The sequence below is a fragment of the Neovison vison genome, chromosome X (assembly GCF_020171115.1).
Source record: "Neovison vison isolate M4711 chromosome X, ASM_NN_V1, whole genome shotgun sequence".
Lineage (NCBI taxonomy): Eukaryota > Metazoa > Chordata > Mammalia > Carnivora > Mustelidae > Neogale > Neogale vison.
In genome coordinates this window covers 104,656,631-104,677,939 of record NC_058105.1, presented here as the reverse complement: position 1 = coordinate 104,677,939, position 21,309 = coordinate 104,656,631, and the positions used below count along the sequence as shown (strand labels likewise).

At 38.5% G+C, this 21,309-nt stretch overlaps 1 protein-coding gene across 7 annotated transcripts in view; it reads right to left on the bottom strand.

Annotated features, from left to right (window-relative positions):
- The window catches only part of DMD (dystrophin), a 1,990,807-nt gene that overhangs the window by 513,123 nt on the left and 1,456,375 nt on the right, over positions 1 to 21,309 (bottom strand). For all 7 annotated transcript variants that reach the window (XM_044235639.1, XM_044235638.1, XM_044235634.1 and 4 more), the window contains one exon: positions 16,243 to 16,397. In XM_044235639.1, coding sequence (XP_044091574.1) covers positions 16,243 to 16,397 — 155 coding nt within the window. The remainder of the gene's footprint in view (positions 1 to 16,242; positions 16,398 to 21,309) is intronic.

The following is a 21,309-nucleotide window of genomic DNA, read 5'->3' as shown; positions in this document are numbered from 1 at the left end:
TCATGAAAGTGATGTAATCAAAATAATAGTATTGGTGTAGCTTTGTTGTTAGGACTAATAAAACTGCCCGTTTGCTTTGTGAGTGGGATCTATACTCAAGGAGAATTTGTTCACCATCCCCGACACCTACTGCAGGATCTCGTCAGGAGTGAGGGCTTAATTTTTACCAAAGCAATTAATTTGAAAATTGCCAATGTATATCTATATCAGTCTTTTCATTTTAGATATTTTGATTAGGTAGTAATCATACTAGTGCACATGTAAATATCACTGTTTGAGTGCGACTTTTTTCTTTCAAAGTTAGAATCATAAGGCTCTTGCCAGATAACTCATTTTCAAAAGTAGAAGTTGGCATAACTTTGAGTTATAGATAAGGAAGACAGAGAGGTGCTTGTTTTTTCAGGAATTAAGGCAAATACTTGCTCAGATGCCCTCCTGGAGCCAGTCATATTAGTGATGCTGGCAAAGGTACAGAAGAGTTAGCAGAATTATCTGAAGTATTAAAAAGCAACAAGTGATCCTACATGAGAAAATTCTCCAAGAATTAGAGAACTCCAAGTCATGTAAATGATGTGGCAATGTAAACAAAGGGAGAAGACTGTCTTCTGTCCCTTCAACTACAAAAATCATCTCTTTGTCAGAATTGCCAAAAAGCTGGGGATCCGAGCTTGAGAAAGTATAGGGAAAGTAAAGGACTTTCTATACCTTGGTATCTTCATCTGAGTTAAAAACATTGGGAGGTTGAAATCGGTGACGAAGATTTAGAAAAGGTTAACTTGGGCCTGTAAAATGTTACAGTCATTTGGAATGTGGGCCAACAAATTATAAAGATGTCTGTCTACCTATTCGTCCTTCGACAAGAGAGGGCAGAACTCAGCCTGAGCAAGCTCCCCTACCCTAGCAATCAAGGACCCGTGATGGAGAGGGAATCACAAACCAGGGGCTTGCCAAGGAGTCTGCAAAATCCTGCTACAACTTTGAGCTCAAACAATGGTTCTCCAAACTGCTCTACTGAAAAGCTCTAGCCTCTCAGAGAAGTATATGAAGGCTGATTCATACACACACCAAAGGCTTGGCTGGGCGTCTAGAATTGTCTAACTGCCAGGGTAAATTTTTCCGTCACAAGCAGCAACCTAACAATTAGGCTAAATGTAATCATTAGCAGGTTGTAGATTATATGTTTTGGGTGGGGAAAAAATTTATAAGAGTTAGTCCCATGCTATTAAAATGTTGACAAGAATGGAGTATCAAGGAGGGTTAATGGAGTTTGTTTCAGGGAAAAAAAAAAAAAACACCACAAAACCTTATTAGCAGATCCCAGCAATTATAAGAGACTCTATTGTTCATTGCTATCTGCTAAAATGAAGTCTTCTTTTACTAAAGTTATTCTACATTATTTCTGTTATTTCTAAATGACCTCCCCTCTATTCTCATTGTGGAAATCTCAGGAAAACAGGTTCAGTACGAGTCAAAAATGCTGTACCTGAGAATCAAACTCTCTTTCTCTCTCTTTATCATCATCTTGTTCCTTTTCCTCCTTCCGCTCCTCTCCCTCCTCTTCTTTCTTTCTCTCTCCCTCTCTGCCCTACCTCTCCCTTAGCTACCGAGCTATCTATCTACGACTATTTCCAGAAAAAGTCCCTAAGCTTGTAAGAGAATATGAGGTGACAATAATAGTTCCAAGGAAATGACAGAAAAGATGTCTGAGTAGAGTCAAGGGTAGAATAATACTACTTCCCTTCAGCAGTCTGGCATATTTATAGGCTTATGCCCCAGTGCAGAGTTGAACTAATGGTACATGAAATACCACCCAGAGAACTCACAGTGAAATGATCTCCACTTGGGGGTCTGGGCTAGATGCTATGCTATCTTACAAATGCTTACTGAGTTAATTATCATTTTATAATACATATAATTATTTTATAATAGAATAATTATTGGATCAGATGCTATAGTGTCACGTAAGGCTCTTCTTGAGAAATTGGTTCCAAGGTCAAAGTTTTAGAAGGAATACATACTATATAGAGTATCACTTTTCTCACACATTCCTGAACACACATACTTTATTAATGCATACACACTAAAAGTCTGATTAATTCTACAGACAACTGTTTACTTTTACTTAATCTGATAGTACCCAAACTTCGTTTTGGACCATAGAATCCTTTCATAACACTTACTAAGATAAAATGGAGCTAGCTCTGAAAAAAAAAAAGTCTAAAGGAAGAATATATGAGAAAGATCAGGATGCTAAAGTCATGTAAAGTCATGTGTCTAGCTGCTGCTTGAAATTATTGTTCAAAGGTTTCCCAACCTGTTCTTGAATACTTCTACAACCTTATAAGGTAGCCTGTTCCTTCTCTGGATAGCTCTATCACAAAATTCCTTTCTCTACTGAGCTGAAATGCAAGTTCTTAAGACTATATTATATGCTTGAATTTACCCAGGCTAATGTCCTCATTGTTTTCCTTTGTCATTGCTTTATTGCTGTGGTGGGGGGAGGGGGCAGGAGTGAAGGAGGGAGGATTACTGTCAATAAATGCCCTATGTTGTCTCCCCTTTCTGAATGTTTCTGAATGATTTAGTTCAGAATCATGCAGTGGTTCTCCAACTTAATATGCTTAGAAATGGCTTGGAGACTGGTCAGATTGTCAAAAGTTTTCTGGGCCCCATCCCCAGAGATTCTGAGATTTAGTAGGATGGGGTAGGACTCATGCTGTGCATTTGTATTGAGCTCACAGGTGATACAAATGGGCTAGTCCAAGCACCACACTTGGAGTCACACTGGGGTATTGTATATCTTGATACTCTGCCAAGACCCCATGTTCTAGCTGGTGGGAATATTGGCTGCTAACTGCTCACAGCTGCCTCTATCACTGGAAATTGCCCTCAGCTACAGTTAACTGTTTTATCCAAGGTTGTCCTCTCCTTCTGGGCGACCCAGATCCAACCAGTGGCTGGCTCTAGGGTTCAAAGGCCCAGCCTCCTTGCCTCAATTCAGAATGTCTCTGAAAGGATCCTGCAATTTCCAGAGCTCCCCTGTGAATCTGTTGAGGGCTCAGGTTCCCTTCAGGTTCCCTTCAGGTTAGCTTTTCTCTCTGCCCAATGCTACCTCTGTCACAGCCTTCCATATGTATCTCATGGAAATACTCTTCGACAAAATCTTTTGCATGCAACTCTCTACGTTAGGGAGTTTTCTTCCCTGTTTCCAGGGAGCCCCATCTAAAATAATTGGATTTTATTTTTATTTTATTTTTCTTTTAAACACAAGTGTAGTACCTTATATTTCCATTTCATCTTTCAATATTCAGCTTATCCCTACAATTTGTTGAAATCTTTTTGGCTCCTGATACTCTTGTCTACCGTATTTGCTACTTCTTCCTGCTTTGTGTCATTGGCAAATTTGATAAGAATGCTATCTATGTCTTCATCCAAGTCACTGATGAAAATATTGAAGAGGACAGAGCTGAGATTAGATTACTGTGGAAAGCTGCCAGAACCTCCTTCCAAGTTGATATGTATCCATTAAACAGCAGTGAAGGGAGCCCAGGCCTGAGTCAGAGATTTGGGTTTGGAACACCAGCTCTGAGGAGAGGTAAGTAGCTTATACGGATACCTAAAAAGAACAATACTATTTTAGTTTCTATGTTAATAGGCAACTTAGGTGCTCCTTACATATTACATATTAATAAATCACATCTCACCACCAATAATCCAAAGAAAATCATAAATAGTCATGAATTTGTGATTATTATTTATCTAATTTGCCTCAGAATGAAAGCTGTATTTGGGCAATTTGATGGAGGGTTTGTGTCACTTAAATATTTTTAAAAAGAGGTTGTGATAAAATGGACGTTCAATACCTAACTCAGTTTCACAAGGTAGACCTATAATACTCATGATACAGAAGAAAAACAGAACTCCTCGGGAATTGTGTGCATCACCATCAGTGTAGGCGACATAGGTTATGATCTCCACAGGTGTTTGGGGTAGGGCACTTTGACTTGTAGTGGTTTTTTTTTTTGAAAATTTTATTTATTTATTTGATAGACAGAGATCATGAGTAGGCAGAGAAGCAGGCAAAGAGAGAGGGGGAAGCAGGCTCCCTGCTGAGCAGAGAGCCCGATGCGGGGCTCCATCTCAGGACCCTGGGATCATGACCTGAGCCGAAGGCAGAGACTTTAACCCACTGAGCCACACAGGCACCCCCACTTTGACTTGTTTTAAATGCTCTGTGGCTTGAGGACACTGACTGGACATAAAGTGATGTCATGAGTGTCATATTAGGGATTTGATGAAGCTAACTGCGAAGGTGAATCTTAGAGGATACTTAGAACACACAAGGGCTGCGCGGCATGGACAAGTGATTTACTGGCTAATGGAAATGGTTTTTCTGTCTTCGGGTGAACACTGACACTAGGCAGCATGGCTGGAGCAGAAAGCACTGGCTGGAGGCATGACAGTATTGCTTTTGTTCTTGACTATTTAGTGAGTCACCACTTACCTCAAGAAAGTTATTTCCCCTCCCCCATATATTTTCTTGAAAAAGATATAACCTGCACATTACCTTACTAATAAAAATGTAGTAGGGAATTTTTCAAGGAAAAAAAAACTATCTACAACTATCATATGATCTCCCTGATATGAGGAAGTGGAGATGCAACATGGGGGGTTAAGGGGGTAGGAGAAGAATAAATGAAGCAAGATGGGATTGGGAGGGAGACAAACCATAAGTAACTCTTAATCTCACAAAACAAACTGAGGGTTGCTGGGGGGAGGGGGTTGGGAGAAGGGGGGTGGGGTTATGGACATTGGGGAGGGTATGTGCTATGGTGAGTGCTGTGAAGTGTGTAAACCTGGCGATTCACAGACCTGTATCCCTGGGGATAAAAATATATTATATGTTTATAAAAAATTAAAAAAAAAACTATCTGAAAGTGCTTTCGACTATTAATAAGTTTGGAAGAAGTAAAACAAAACAAAAAAAAGGCCAAAAATATATTTCCAGACATAGGATGAAAGGAAATGCTAAAAATGTAAAGGGTCATTCTATATCTCTTAATTTAAAATGTTCTACCACAAATACATTCCACTTTATATTAGGGAAAATTATTTCTAAATATAGAAGAAGCTTCTAAACACAAAACAATGGTAGATAAAATACCAAAACAGAATGTCAAAGGGGCCCAATCTGAGCTCAGAAACAACATAAAGAATCCCGTGGGTCAGAAATAGTAGAGAAACTCCAATTGGCATGTAGGATTGAAGGCACAGGCTGTGCAGCTCTGGGACGGGAAGTCAAGAGTGGCCGTCAGTTGAGATTTTGCTGGGCTTGGGAATCTGAAAATGTTCTGGGCAAGATAAAGGACCGAAGGCAGGCTCTTGGCTTCAAGAAGTTAGGGATGGTATCAGGTTTCCCAACCCATAAAAGGAGGCTGCACAAAGGCACAGCTGTTGACCTAAGAACTGCTTACATGACCCCCTTTTTGGGGAAAAACTGAAAAGATGAAATTTCACAGAACTCACTGACATCTATCTGTCTTGCTTAATTTTTAGAAATAATGAATATGTTTAAATTCATTGTTTATAGAAAAAAATTCCTATTTTAAGCTGAATAAAGCCAAGAGATCCTGAAACTACATGTTAGAATGAGATAAAATTACAAATGAAATGATAATTATATTCATTTATTAAGTTAACTTAATAAAAATAAACTCTAGCTCATGTATACATTTTACTGAATATTTTTTTAGAAGTTTTTTTTTTTGAGAGGGAAAGTGATGTAAAGAAAAATCAGAACATGAATATCATTGAAAAGTAATATCATGGACATGGTTGCTAACATCAAGGGTTCAATGAAACCAAGTAAGGGAAACTTTCTCCCTTTTGTTTTAATTTTGCCAAAATATTAAATTTATGAATGAAGACAAGAAAGGTCCATTTATGACCTAGGATTGTTTCCTAAAGGAAACAATTCTAAGTTATCTTTAGTTTTGGAGTCATTTCACGGGTAAACTGTATGCAGGAGCATCACCAAACATCTCTTTGGGTGTGCTGGTAGAGCCTGGTTTAGGACTACATGACCAGGATAGAAAGCAAATGGCTATTTGGCTACATCACCAGGTAATTTTCCACACCAGTAAATCACCGGTGATATGGTTCCAAATGTCTCCCTTTTTGTGCAATCTCTGCAAGCTAAAAACATTCTAATTACTTTAAAGGAGATGACATAAAATGAAGCAGGCAGTTAAGACCAAGAACATTTTAGATCCATATGGATCATGACACTCCCTGGCCCAGTGCCCCAAGGTTTTGCATTATAGGTATTATATTACCCTATTGTAACATGGTGAGAATTCTTGTGCTTCATAATCAGCTGGAAAGATTGGGTCTCAGTAGTATAAAAAGCGGAGGGCCTTATAACTATATACACATCTCTCCTTTGAAGAGCCAAGAGAAACTTCCTCCTACTGTCAGAAGAAGCATATCTAAAAGGTGCATATTTTAATGCACCAAATACTTTAAGTCCTTAAGATGGACTATATAGTATATTTCACATGAGAGGGATTAAAAATAGGTGACTCTAAATTGAGAAGTTTGAGCTAGTATCCTTAGGGTCATTTGTTGCTTTAATATTTATGATGATGCTACAAATATATCACAAGCAGTCCCTGAGTTAATAAGAGGTTATATTTTTAACAAATGTCCTGTTACCATCATGTCACATTCTTTACATAGCTTCAAGGGCAGCAGCAAATCTTCATCCTTTATATTCTGGGGAATAATCCAAAGTCATCTGGTGCCCAACATCTGATTATTTCATTCAATTCATGATTATTGAGTACAAGTATTGAGCAAAGACAAGGTATGGCTATACAGTAATACAACAATGTTCTGATGCTCATATAATAATCCCCAGGTATTCCAGAAAAAGAATTCTGAAAATGTTTTTGGAAGGGCCAGCATCTGCGAATAGAACATAAGTCTCTTTTATTAAGTTGCCATGCCCATCCTTCTGCTAAATAAACAAACTGCCAACAAGCAAAAATTTGTGATAATATTTGCTTTTCTTTCCTAAAAAAAAATGAAGTTTATTTATTGACTTCTTTGTTCGTTTTTATTTTCAGAAAAATTTCGATATGCTTTTGGGAGTATATCACATATGTAAATATCATCCATCAGGTCTTAGAAAGAAAAAGAGCACTGGGAGCAAAGGGAAACCAGAGGATTAATTTTAAGGAAAAATCACTCTGAGGCCAGCATGAAGGCCAAATGAGTGTGCAGACCTAGTGGCTGGGAGCACAGAGCAAACGTGGTCGCGGTCTTTGAGGTAGAATATGATGAGTTGGCAATAGTGATGAAGAAAAGGGGGTAGCTTCTAGAGCAAGTTTTGAAATAGAAATCACAAACTTTAGAAGCCAATTTAATAAATGTATCAATAAAGTAGAGAAGAGAGAGGGAGGGAGAGGCAGAAGGAATTCTTGGGTTTCCAGTTTTAGAGATGATTCAGTAATCAAACTACACTAAAAATAAAGTCTAGCATTGTTTTAGGGGAAGACAATGACTTCTCCTTTAGAAATTTTGGACCCTGTAGGATGGACAGATGGAAACACATGGTAGATGGCTGTAAGTACAGTTTTGGACATTGGGAGAAAGATAGAAGATGGAAATAAAAACTGAGAAGTCTTAGTGGTAGTTGAAACCAAGATAAAGGTACTTGAAATGTGTATAGAAAAGAGAAAGGATTAACAATGGAGCACCAACATTTAAGGGATGTAAAGAGCAAAGATAACCTATATAGGTTATTGTGACAACTCCCAAATTCATATCTCAAGCCATGACCATTCTTTGGAATTTAAGATTTTATATGTACCTAACTACTCCATATCTCCACATAGAGGCATGACTGGCACATCACAAGTAACATGCCCCCATCTTCTTCCTAGGATGTGTTGCTTTTTTCCCAAAGATTTATTTATTTTTAACTTGAGAGAGACAGAGAGAGGGAAAGAGAGAGAAAGAGTAGGTGGCAGGGGAGAGGGAGAGAGAGAATCTCAAGCAGATTCTCTGCTGAGCGCAGAGCCTGACATAGAGCTGGATCTTATGACCCTGAGATCATGACCTGAGCCCAGATCAAGAGTCAGACACTTAACTGACTGAGCCACCCACGTGCCCTCATACATTGCTTTCGAAGTCCTTTCCATCTCAGTAAAATGAGTGTCCCATCTTCCAGTTGTTCAGGTAAAAACTCTGCAGTCTTTTTGGATTCCTCTGTTTCTTTCACACCTGAATCTAATTCATTAGAAAACTTTTTGGGTTCTGTCCTCAAAATAGAGTAGAGTCCAATCACTTCTTACTACATTCACTTCTCCTATCTTGACCCAGACCACAGTCATCTCTTGAGGAAATTATGACAACAGTCTCCTAAAGGTTTCACTACTTCCCTTTAGTATAATACAGTACACTAAACAGAGGGGCCAGGTGAGTAAAACCAAGCCATTCCACTGCTCAAAACCCTCCAAGGAATCCCATCTCATTCCATGTGAAAGTGAAAGTCCTCTGGGGGACCTAGAAGGCCAGATGTAACCAGATTCCTCTCATCTCTCTGAACTCCATACCTGCCAAGCTCCTGTGACCCTCTCCTGTTACACTGGTCTCTCAAGGGTTCATTCAAACGGCTAAGAAGATTCCTGCTTCAAGGCATTGCCACTTACTAGAATCTCCTGAAATGATTTTCTTCCAATTATCCACATGGCTGCCATCCTCAGGTCCTTTGTATTTTGTTTTAATGTCAACCTTTCCATGTGACTTTCCTTAACCACCATATTTAAATAACCACGGTTCATTTTCACCACACACACCTATTCTCAACTCCTTTCCTTCTTTCTTGCCACATTGTACTTGTCACAATTTAAAATCCCATATATTTAACTTTCTTATTTGTTAATGTCTATTTTGCACCTCTCCTTCCCCAAATAAAAGCTTCATGAGGGTAGGAATTTTCATTGCTATATACCAAGTACCAAGACTTGAGCCTGCCTAGCACTGAAATATTCTTGAGTAAGTGAATGAATGCTTATGACACTTATGACAGAAGACATTTACAGAACTCTTACTACGTACCATACATGTGCCAAGAACCTCAGTCTTACTGTATGACTAGAAAAACAGGAGAATTGCAAGACAATTTCATTCTGGAAACCGGGCAAGGGAAAGTTTTGAAAAGTCAAGTTGATCGACGGGACCAATGTTAAAATGAAGTCAAGTAGATTAATAAATAAAAATAGGGCAGTTAGTGATTGTAAAAGTCACTGACAATTTTAGTGAGCCCTCATTTTCAGAAAAGCAAGGGGGTGGTACCAGAGAAGCCAGACTGCAGTGGGTCAAAGCATAATCAGGAGGTGAAGAATAGGAAACAGTAATCCCAGATACTGCTTCAAAAACTCTCATAGTTTCAAGCTAATAAAAAAAATGATGGTAAGGGGAAACAAGCACAACTATATAGAAAAGACACTATCCTAAGAAGGTTCTTGTAGAATGAGGGAGGCTTCAACATGATATTTGGCTGAAGGGGAGGAGCAAAGAAAAAGAAAAGAAATTGATGATCCCAGGGGGAAAAAAAGCAGAACAATTTTAAGAAAAAAAAAATGCGCTGGAGAATCTGAAAGAGATTCATTGTCCAGCTAGAACAGCTCTTTGCTGTACCCATAGTAGGGCTCAATATTTTTTCCCTTTCCTTGTTTCTTTAAAGTGGAAAAAAGAAAGGACCTAGGAATAGAGAAGCGAAGAGTAACTTATGCATGCTTCATGGTTGCCAAAGATGGAGAATACTGGTGACAGTTTTTTAGTGTATCAACTATGAATTATGATTAATCAAATGTGAAACTTATTATTAGGGAGAACAGGAGAACACTGAGGTGTTATTTTGAGGAAGAGCATATTTCCATGCATATACTTGCATATACACATATGTGTATGTATGTATGTATATGTGTGTATATTATATATATATTTATATCTATCTATATATCTATATATAGATAGATACAGAGAGAGAGAGAGAGAGATTTTCCTCTCTATTTCTCTCTAAAAATCCTAGAGAGATTTTTCGGGTATCTGGGAGCTTTTTCAAGAAAGTTCCAGCCATGCTGAACCCTCTGACACTAGGACCAGGCCCTCTACTTGATGAGTTCACTCCTGGCTGGCTGGGAGGTAAATGCAGAAGCCCTCATATAGCTATAGACAGACAATTCAGGTTAATGCTCATTTCTTGTTTAAAGAGTGATCCTGGAATAGAAAGAAGGAAATGAAATCTCATGACAGTGTCATCATAAAGTCTTCAGCCAGATGGCAGTCCTTGAAATCTAATCCTTAGAGGCTTCTCACAATCATTTGTAATATCACGTCTAATAGTATCTTATTCACCAATTCATATCTATTTGTAGAGGTTGAAAACAAAGAAATGAACTTGGAGAGGCCCTCGTTTCTGGCTTTCTATGTTAACATGGACTCTATCAGGAATCCGATCAGGAAAACAAAATATTTTCCTACACAGGTCACAGTGATGAACTATGTTCTGATCTCAATTGTTAAACTGCAGGATTTAGTTGAAAAATAGCCTTCTCTTTTAATCATTGTATATTACATCAATTCCTTTTAGGCACACGAGGCTCTTTGCATTTCTCTATATGAAATGGTAAAGTTCTTGTCAAAGCCAAGGTGTAATTCGAAGGTTCTTATGACCTATTAATAAACTTAAGCTCAACACTAAAATACAAAACAAAGTTATTTAACTTTTTTTAAGGATTTCCTTTATTTGACAGAGAGCGAGCATGTCTGTGCAAGTGGGGGGACGAACAGAGAGGGAGGGGGAAGGCAGGGGAAAGCATCTCAAGCAGAACGTGGAGTCTAAGGCAGGGCTTGATCCCATGACCATGAGATCATGGCCTGAGCCAGAACCACGAGTCACAGGCTTAACCGACTAAGCCACCCAGGTGCCCCAGTTCACTTTTGTTTTTGATTATGTTTCAAAACTATACCCTGTCACTATATAATATCAAAGTAAAGTTTATCAAGTTAAAATTTTTACATGTTATTCAACAATTGGAAACTGCACTAAAGAGTTTGAAAGCTGGTTGAAATTTTATTTTATTTTTTTTAAAGATATTTATTTATTCATTTGACAGAGACAGAGATCACAAGTAGGCAGAGAGGCAGGCAGAGAGAGGGGGAAGCAGGCTCCCCACTGAGCAGAGAGCCTGATGCGGGGCTCGATCCCAGGACCCTGAGATCATGACGGGAGCCAAAGGCAGAGGCTTTAAAACACTGAGCCACACAGGTGCCCCCGACTGAGGTTTTAAATAGGCTTGCAAATATCTCAATATTATGCATGTATTTGTCTATATGACCGAAAGTCTCAGGGCGGGTGGTACATTAGTGTCCTGCAATAAAGCCTGAAATCTGAGAAATAGTGTCACAGAATGCTTTCAGCAGCATCCCTTCTACCTAAAAAGTCATATTTATAGGTACTTTTCAAAGATATGAGTATTTTTTATCCATAACCCAAATATCAATATTAGTAATCTCTCATGTTAAAATTGTTTGTAAGACTAACAACAAAAGTGAAAGTGTTTCTATGCTGTGATGGCTATAGTTTTTGAGACTTTAAATACCAACTCTGTGAAGTGGATAAATAGAGAAGATATAAAGTAGAAACAAGGAAATAAAATAATGTGAACCAATGCCTTTTTATTTTTAAGAAATTGTTGTAAATGTGCCCTACATTGCTTAGCTGAACATGGACAAAGATGATGTAGAGCAGGACTACGAGGTAAATTTTTTTGTGTTGATGGAAATGCTCTCTTTTGCACCATCCAGTAGGGAAGTCACAAGTTACCTGTGGCTCTGGAGCACTTAAAAGGTGGCTGATGAGATGGGGAAAATGAATTTTTAATTTAATTTTAATTTACATTTAAATTGCCACCTGTGACTACTGGCTACCCCTATTGGATAGAGTGAATCTAGAGGAAGATGATGATGTTATTTCCCTCATCGGTTTACCTGGACAAGACACTGGATAAAAAGGTCAGGATAAAAGATCATATAAAGAGTTCTCTTTTTCTTTATCTACATAGCACAGGATCTATAAGAACGCAAAATAAGAGAAGCTGAGAAGCTGTAGGCAAGTGGAATACGACTTCATATGTGTGGTTGACGTACACAGCATTACACAGAACGTGAACTTGGAGTACAAAGGTTTCATTAGCCAGCGGAGAATCCAGCTCTCCTCGAGACCTTTCAGACTGACCAGGACAACCATCAAGCCCAATGGCCACCGTTTTATGAACCTCTGTAAATATACTATAGAAACACAATGCACATGAATCTTTGAGCTACACAAATATACTCTCTTTACTCAAAGATCTGAAGGGTTATCTTTCCAGGGAACTTAAGGCTGTCCAGCTACAGCATGCCAGTTTCCCAGTTTATTCTTTCCATCCCCTTTGAGGCAGACATTCTCTCTTGGCTGACTCAACCCCAATCATTAGCCACTAGATGCGGTTTTTTGGCAAGTTCTGGTCCTCAATTTCTTGGGAAACCCACTGGTTTCCTGATCCAAGCACCACTCCTTCTCCTTCTTTTTCTTCCTGCTGGAATGCGCATGTTCTGAGGGACATGCCAAAAAGAATGGGGAGACTTCAAGGCTGACAATGCTGAGCCGTTGAGCCAATGTCACCATCTGCCTACCTCTGAACTACTCATTAAATGAGGCAAATACACCACTATTAGGTAAGCTACTGAACTTGGGTTTTCTGTTATTTGGAATGGAAAACAATCCTAATAGATATAGTTTTCTTCTGTGTTAAGTTATTGGAGCACCAGAACACTTGTAGTTAGTTATTTTTCATTAGTTCATTTACCTATTTAATAAAAAATGTGTTGGAGGTAGTTATCATGTGCAAAGCTAAGTGCATGAATAGGGTAGACAAGCAGCCCATGGGAATACCCTCACAGAGCCAACATTCTCATAAGTACACTAAAGTAATGAGGTAAACTATAGACGGGGCCTAAAAGTCAAAAAAGACTTCCTGAAGGAATTGGCATTTATACTGAGACCTAGATAATGAACAGAAGTTAACCAGGCAAAGAGGAAGGAATAATACATAAATATCAGGTCAAGAGGTAGTAGAGAAGACAGCGCATAGCTATGAGGAAATGAAAACAGCTCAATGTTACTTAAGTATGTGTGGGGGACCTGCGAGGGGAGACTGAGGGAATGCAGAAAATGAGGCTGTAGTTTTAAGGAAAGGCTCAATCACACATGACCTTGAAGTCATTTAAAGAGTATGGACTGTCTTCAGAAAATAATGGATAAGCCATTAAAGGCTTTAAAAGTAAGAGGAGGGTGAGCTACATAAATATACCGTATTTAGAAAGATCAGCCTGCCTTTTTTGTAGAGAATGGGTAGGAAGTAGGAAGACTAGAAGGAAGGACACCAAGTAGGTCAATGATGTAGTAACTCCTGACAGTTGAGGAGGACAGAAAAGGAGAAGTGGTTGGATTTGAAAGTTACTTCAGTGGTAAATAGCTTTGTGATAGCTTAGCTACTGGGGTTGTAAAAGGAAGAGTGAAGCATGAGTTTCGATTTGGCAGCTGACTGGGTTGTGCTAATGTTCACTAGAGAGGCATTGTGGGAAGAGAAGTAGGCTGCATCTGGAAAAAAAGGTTGAAAGAGGGTAAACATGAGTTCAGCCTTGGGCCCATTCAGTTTGAGATTCCAGAGGGGCGTTCAACTGGAAATAAGTCAGTGGGATACGCAGGTCTGAAAATCACATGATCACTGTCAGTGGCAAATGACATAAAGGGATGGTCATCAGTGTACTCACAGAGTATACATAAGAAAGGCATGGGGAGGAACTTTAGAGGCAAGAGTTAAAATTAGTTTGGCAGACTTCAGCTTTTGTAGGAGCCAGTGGGAAATGGAATTTGGCTGCTAACATCCTATTTAAATTTAGCCATTGGGGAAATAATGGTATACCTTCCTTAGGCAGTAGATTTTTAGGGACTGAATCAAAAAATATAAACTGGAAGCTCCTCCAAGGGCTTAAAGAAGCCAAGCCCTTAAGGAAGTGATTAAAAGGAGAGAGAGAGCCACTTGCACATCAGAGGACCATGGGAATGTGGAGCCAGGAGACTTCCAGTAAGAGCAGCATAGGTGGAATAGGCTTTCCCCCTCCCCGAAGCCCTCAGTTTGTACCAGGAACAAGCTTTCTTTTTGGCCCCCCTTTTAGCTTACATTTCCTAAACTTACTAAATTAATTTCTGATCTTAATTTGCTTTTCCAAAGAGACTTCTCTTTGACAAACAAGCGTTTCCTATTGAGATTGAAGTCTCTGATACCATTGGCTTACATATGTGTAAGTCTTCCTGAGCCTAATCTGCCCTTATTTAATTCAACAGATACCAGATCTATATTTGAATTGAAAAATTCAAACCTTGCTACTGAAAGGAAGCAGTCACTTTAAGAATTTTTTTTTTCTGATTATCACTCCATTAGTCAAGCTTGTCCTCTCTCCACCAGGGTCCACGTGATGGACCCCTGAAGGTAACTCCCAACTTCAGGTTGAAACTTCTTTTCCGTGGTCATCTGAATACCCTCTGTCTGGAATTCAATACTAGAGCTGCTCTCTCCCCTCAGGGCCACCGGTGCAAATCCAGTTTCGCAGGAGTTTTCACTCTTTAATTCCTAACTCAATTTCAAGATTTACTTGCTTTCTCAGTTTCCACATATCAGTAGCTCACTACTCCTAAGAGTTTCTGCTCTTAGTTCAAAATCTGCTGATTTTTCTCCCCCTGACGGAGGCCTTTTCTTCTTAGTCTAGGCCACCTAACTGACATCTTCAGTAATTCATGTCATCTTCTGGAATTTATTTTCATTTCACTGTGGTTTTCCTCATCACTGTACAGGTACTCTTTTTGCCCCATTTTTTTAAAGATTCTATTTATTTATTTGAGAGAGAGAGAGAGCGAGTGCACACAAGCAGTGGCAGGAGTGACAGAGGGAGAGGGAGAAGCAGACTCCCCTCTGAGCATGGAGCCCGACGCAGGGGCTGGATCCCAGGACTCTGGGGATCATGACCTGAGCTGAACTGCCTCTGTTTTTTGACAGAATTAAAAATAAGTACCCAATAATCCTTAAATTGCCATCGTATGAACAAGGTAACCACATCATGCAAAGAGAGTCATCATTCAACAAGAATTTCCCAGCTCCCTATCACATGACTTGGTTCAGGACCTCAGGATATGTCAAATAAGAAAGAGGGTCTTTCAAATCATAAGGGGCTCTTGACTCCAGGAAACAAACTGAGGGTTACAGAAGGGAGAGGAGTGGGGGATGGGGTAACCAGGTGATGGGTATTAAGGAGAGCACCTGTTGTGATGAGCCCTGGATATTATATGCAAATAATGAATCGTTGAACACTACATCAAAAACTAATGATGTACTATATGTTGGCTAACCAAGTATATAAAAAAGGGGGTCTCTCTCCATAGGGAGTTTAGACTAATATGAAGGACAAACATTAAATAATTAGTTATATAATTCATGTTTTTATTTAAAATTAGGGTAAATGCTATTAAAAGAAAAGCACATGGGGTTAAAGGAGTGCATAATAAGGACACAGAATCTACCTTCAGGACACAGTGTCTCTAAGGGCTGTTAATTTTCATTGATATGGAAGGGGAAAGGAAGTTCAGAGTCATGTTACACTGCACAGATTTTCTTACTGAGTATGTGGAATGAGTTACAAACAGCACCATGGACAGCTATAATCCCATCATGAAACCCCAGATGGCCTCCTTGCCAGATTAAGGATGGGGCAGCATGTGTCACTATGGAATAGAATGATATTTCTTTAGATAGAGTTCTCAAAATGTGTTGGTGAATGGCTCTTTTGACTATAAATCAGTATTTTGTGTTTGTCTAAACTCTTAGTTATAGCACCACCTTTGCAACTGCGGGCAAATCACTTAATTTCACCAGTCTTCAGGTCCCTCATCTTTAAAATTCTAGCGGATTTAAGATTTAGGCAAGCCTGCAAATTTAGTTGATATAAGTCACCTTTGATCCTCCGAAGCCCCTCCGAAGCAGGATTAGGGAAATAAAACTGCGTGGTCCACCCAGTGTCACCACCTATCCCTGTGACAACCAACACTAGTTTCAGAAATAATGTTGGTCATACCTTTTATGAATGCTTGCCCAGGAGGCATTGATGTTCTCTGTTATCATGTGGACTTTTCTGGTATCATCTGCAGAATAATCCCGGAGAAGTTTCAGTGCCAAATCATTTGCAACATCTACATTTATCTGCCACTGGCGGAGGTCTTTGGCCAACTGCTGCGGATGCATATGGGAAAGAAAATGAATGTCAGTTTTCTCTGAAATCTTAAATTGCAGTTTCTTAAAATTTTTCATAAGTAGGTTTTGAATCCCCAGGTCAGAACATGTCTACATGATAACTTTTAACCTATCATGTCGTTTAGTCAATCATGGCTGTATAAACTAACCCACTTTTAATGACAAAACTTTTCAAATGCCGCATCTTGAGCAATACTCAGTACCGGGTATTTCAATTTAGTGACAATTAACTTGAAATCAACTGGGCTTAATTATTTTTCTCATGGGAGAGAATGAACTATGAAAATAAGCTCCTGTATAGTTGTTGAGTATGGGATATATACCAAAATTTGAACGGAAAAACAAATCTCTTGTATTTCTTTCCCTCTTCATTAACTTGTTGAATTGTTTATGTAATTAGTGCCATCTACTGGCATTCAACTACCGCTGCATATAGAAATCTCACACATCAAAAGAACAGTACTGTTATCCTAGTTATGAATGTTTTTGAAGGACCAGTTTATTCATAATACTTTAATAAATATCCTCCTTTTAAATTGGAATAAAATTTCAAATGTAAGAATCTTGCTAAACCAAATGACCTGTGTTTTCTTGTTTGTCTTTGACAATTGAGTATTATCAAGCTCACTTGATAGTATCACTTGATACACCACATATAAAATAAGTAAACCAATAACAGGTTTATCTGGAAACATAATTAACCATGGCTATAAGTCCATGGAAGAAGATTCTAAGCATTAAGATGATATTAAATAATTAAGATGGTCATATCAAATCCAACATAGTAGGTTAAGCCACTGATAAAGGGACAGAAGAACAGGAATAGGCAATTCAAACAAGAGGAAGAATAAAAGATTTCCATTTTAAAAATTAACTTTAAAAACAGAGTATTAAATCAAGATGGTATAATTTGACACCAATTAAATTAATAAAAAAAAAACCCAAGCTGGAAAGGCTGTGGTAAAACTAGCATATTCACATACTACTGCTGGGAACAGTATCAAGCAGGACAATCTGGCAATAGGTACCAACCGCCATAAAAATGCTTACTCCCACTGACCTACCAATTATACTTTTGGTATTTTCTCCAAATAAAATATTTAAAAGAAGAGAAATACATTATAGGAATAAAGAGCTTCATCAACTAATATAGTACAAAAAATGAGAAAATTTCAGTGTTTCATGAGAAGACATTAAACTAACACAATACATCAACCCAATGGTCTAACGTGCAGTAAATGTGCACCAAAGTCATACATAACAAATGAAACACAATTTCTAGCTATGCTGTATTTCTTAAATCTGTAAGTCATGAATTAGAAGGGGAACACAAGAAATTGAAATGAGGGGCGCCTGGGTGGCTCAGTGGGTTAAGCCGCTGCCTTCGGCTCAGGTCATGATCTCGGGGTCCTGGGATCGAGTCCCACATCGGGCTCTCTGCTCAGCAGGGAGCCTGCTTCCCTCTCTCTCTCTCTCTCTCTCTGCCTGCCTCTCTGTCTACTTGTGATCTCTCTCTGTCAAATAAATAAATTTAAAAAAAAAAAAGAAATTGAAATGAACTGATGTTTCTGAAGAGTAGTCATTTTTGTTTTAGTATTTGTTCTTTCATGCTGGTATGCTGTTTATATAATAAAATCAAACAAGAGTTATTTTAGCATAGTTCCAGTACGTTTGGGTGGACTCCTATTCCTTGAAAATGTATAATGTACATGTAATCTGGCATTTCCTCATTCACTAGAACATCCTTTTCTTGACTCAAAAGAAATAATTGCGTTTATTGCATAAAACAAAGAGCCAAATAATCAAATTAGTACCGAGCATCTAAAGCCAATATCGCTAACTTTTGAAAGGAAAAAGGGAGAAAGTTTTTAAAGATATAGAGAATAGTTGCTACACTACAAAGCAGTTAAAATGTATTCTTGTGAAATGACTGCCTTTCCTTATGTTCTCATTTTGTCAAGCCCTGTGGTTCATATTTTCTACATTTTGGAACCTCACACTATTCAAAAGCCTTCCTGAGGTGAATCATACCCCCTGAAGGTTTTTGCTTTCTAGAAATATCCTAAGGTACAAAATGAACTTTCCGTCCCTTCCCCTCCTTACTTAAGCCAACCCTACAGTGTTAAAGTAATATGTACTTTAATTATGTACTTTAATTCTTGAAAGACGAACAAACAAACAAAACCGCAACCCAACAAGCAATATATTTCTCTTCAAATTTGTATTTACATTGATATTAAGATTTTTATACCTATGGAAATGTTGACTGAGCTCTAACCCTCATTGTATATACTGCCCAGGTTTTATGAGGATGTAGGATTAAGAAGATGATATCTGCTGACCTTGAGCAAAACTGAAAGGGCAAAGGCCCCTTTTTCAACTCTAAGGTTCTCAACAACAGTGTTCTTGTCTCCCTTCTTAAAGACATTTCACCTGAACAGACGGTTTCCATTCCTCCTAAAATAGTATGTTGACCAATCTGATTTTAACCAAGTGTCTTTCAGACTACACACAGTGACTTTGACCAGTTTTGCCTACTACTGTGAAATTTACTACTGGGATAACTCCAAGCCACAGAAGGAGTGTAAATTCAAAAATACAATAGAATTCACACACGCTCTTTTTTATTTCTGAATTCCATTTACAATGGTATACACTACAGGGAATTGTTTGTATGGTGATCACAGTGTGTGAAGAAATTTGAAATACTGTGAACACAAGCCTATAAAAAAAGATGACTTTTGTGGGTGCATATATATGTGGATGTGTGTTTTCCATGAAGAATATAAAATGCTAAATCTCCAAAAGATTGTGTCCCCAACCGGGAAAGAAATATTTTATATTCAAACCTAATACGGTTCTGCTGTTAATACGTGCTTGGTATTTTATACACAGCATTTTAGGCAGAAAAATGACTGTCAGCTATGGGACAACCTGAATTAATTTCAAGAACTTCGAGTATTAAAAATTTTTCATTTTAATGTTTGTCTTTCCTCATTTTTTATTTGTAAGAATTCTTTTTAGGAATCAGCCTGTTGTGTTTGGATCCTAGCTTGATCACTTCCTGGTTATGTGACAAATGGGAAAGTTATTTGTTCTCTTTGTGGTTCTGTTTCCTTCTTCCTCAAATGGGTATAGTAACAGCATTTACCTCAAAGATTTTCATGGGGGTTCATTAAGAAAATCCAGGGGATACATTCAGAATGGTGACTGACACATTCAAAGAACTCAATTATTCTGATTGTTACTACCCTTTCTATTATTACTACTACTACTACTACTAATAATAATAATAATAATTCTACTGCTATTACTACTATTTTGAATGAGCCACACTGTATTCAACACAGGATAAGCCTCTATCGACCTCAAAGCAAGGGACTCACTGTTTTATAGACCTTGTCAGTAATGCCATAGCTTATCTAAAAGACTTCCTTTAATTCAGGAGATAAATGTGAGTCCATAGACTTATAATTTAAAAATTTCAGTTGAGTGTTGTTGAGGTTTTCTTATATAACATGTTTTGGGATGGTCACCTACAAATGAAATTACCATTTGTTCCAGATGAACCCGAGTTTAACATTTTAATAACCGTGACTCAAAGAAGCTTCATGAAAGGCAACACAGAGTAATGAAAAGGCATTTTCCCAGGAAGTCTTGTTTGGCCATTGTTTTGCTGTTTGATCTTAAGAAAGTCATTAACCTAAGGAGTCCCAGCTTTGTTGTGAGTAAAATAGAATGGAGTGACTTATTCTGCCTATGCCTCAGGTTTGTCATGAGGCCAAAATCCAAATAATTCTGCTCAGAAAATTATAAAATAGGATCCTAATGTATTTATGGACAAAAAGTTCTACATATATTAGGTTTCTCTGTTTTGTTAAGATACTGTGTCTGCATACATGAACTAAGAAATTCATTAAAAAATCTAGCTCTGTGAGCTAACAGTGGAAGATCTTCTTAGCTTTTAGATCCCTTCTTTGGCAATCTCCTACTCTACTCAATATTGCAGATGAACTAACCCCTTGGGAGAAGAGAATTTCCCAGGATTTCTTGTCAGTTGGCTTCTAGATTGGTTAGGCCAGTGAGAGATCTTGGTGGGAAATGGAAGAGGAGGAGAAGGGGGAAACTCAAGTATATTTTCTCTTTCTCTCTCCATGGACAGAGTCTTCTTCATGTTTCCATTTCTTAAAGGATAGCCCTTCCCTTTGTAGTGTCAGGACCCACTGTGCTGCCCCCACAGTTATTGAGTAAGCACCAGGTGATTCCAGTTTCTGGACTTTGGTAACATTGGTTGGCCCTTTGGCCCTTGAGGTGGCCAACAGCTTCCTGATATTGCCAACCTCCGGGCTACCCTACTGTCTCCTACTTGGTTTCTTAGCTCTTCCATTAGCCATGGAACCACTCATCGGTGTTAAATTTCCTCTGAAATATCTAGCGTGGTTTCCAGACTGAACCCTGATGGTCCAAACTGGAAGAAATCTCACACCAAAAGGCATGGCCTACAATGACACAGCTTAACTTAACAAGCACACATTTCACTAAATAGAGATGATATCTTGCATCTTTCTTTTTAGTCTCAAAGGAAGAGATGACTTGTGCGATGGGAAGCAGATCCCTCTGTCTGGACACTCATCTATTCTGGGATATTTATGCCTTTTCAGTCTCTTGTCTCTCTGCAGGGTCTTTCTCCACAGCCTTCAAACATGAGTCCTCCTCCAACCCCTTCATCTCCAAACAACAACAACAAAACCTACACCCTGTCCTTGTCTTTCCTTTCATAGTTAAGCTCCTCAGAAAGCAAATGTTCACTGATTACATTCCTGCCCCTGTACAACTCATCAAAATCAGGCTTGTGCCAACACCACCCCACTAAAACTATTCTGACACATCA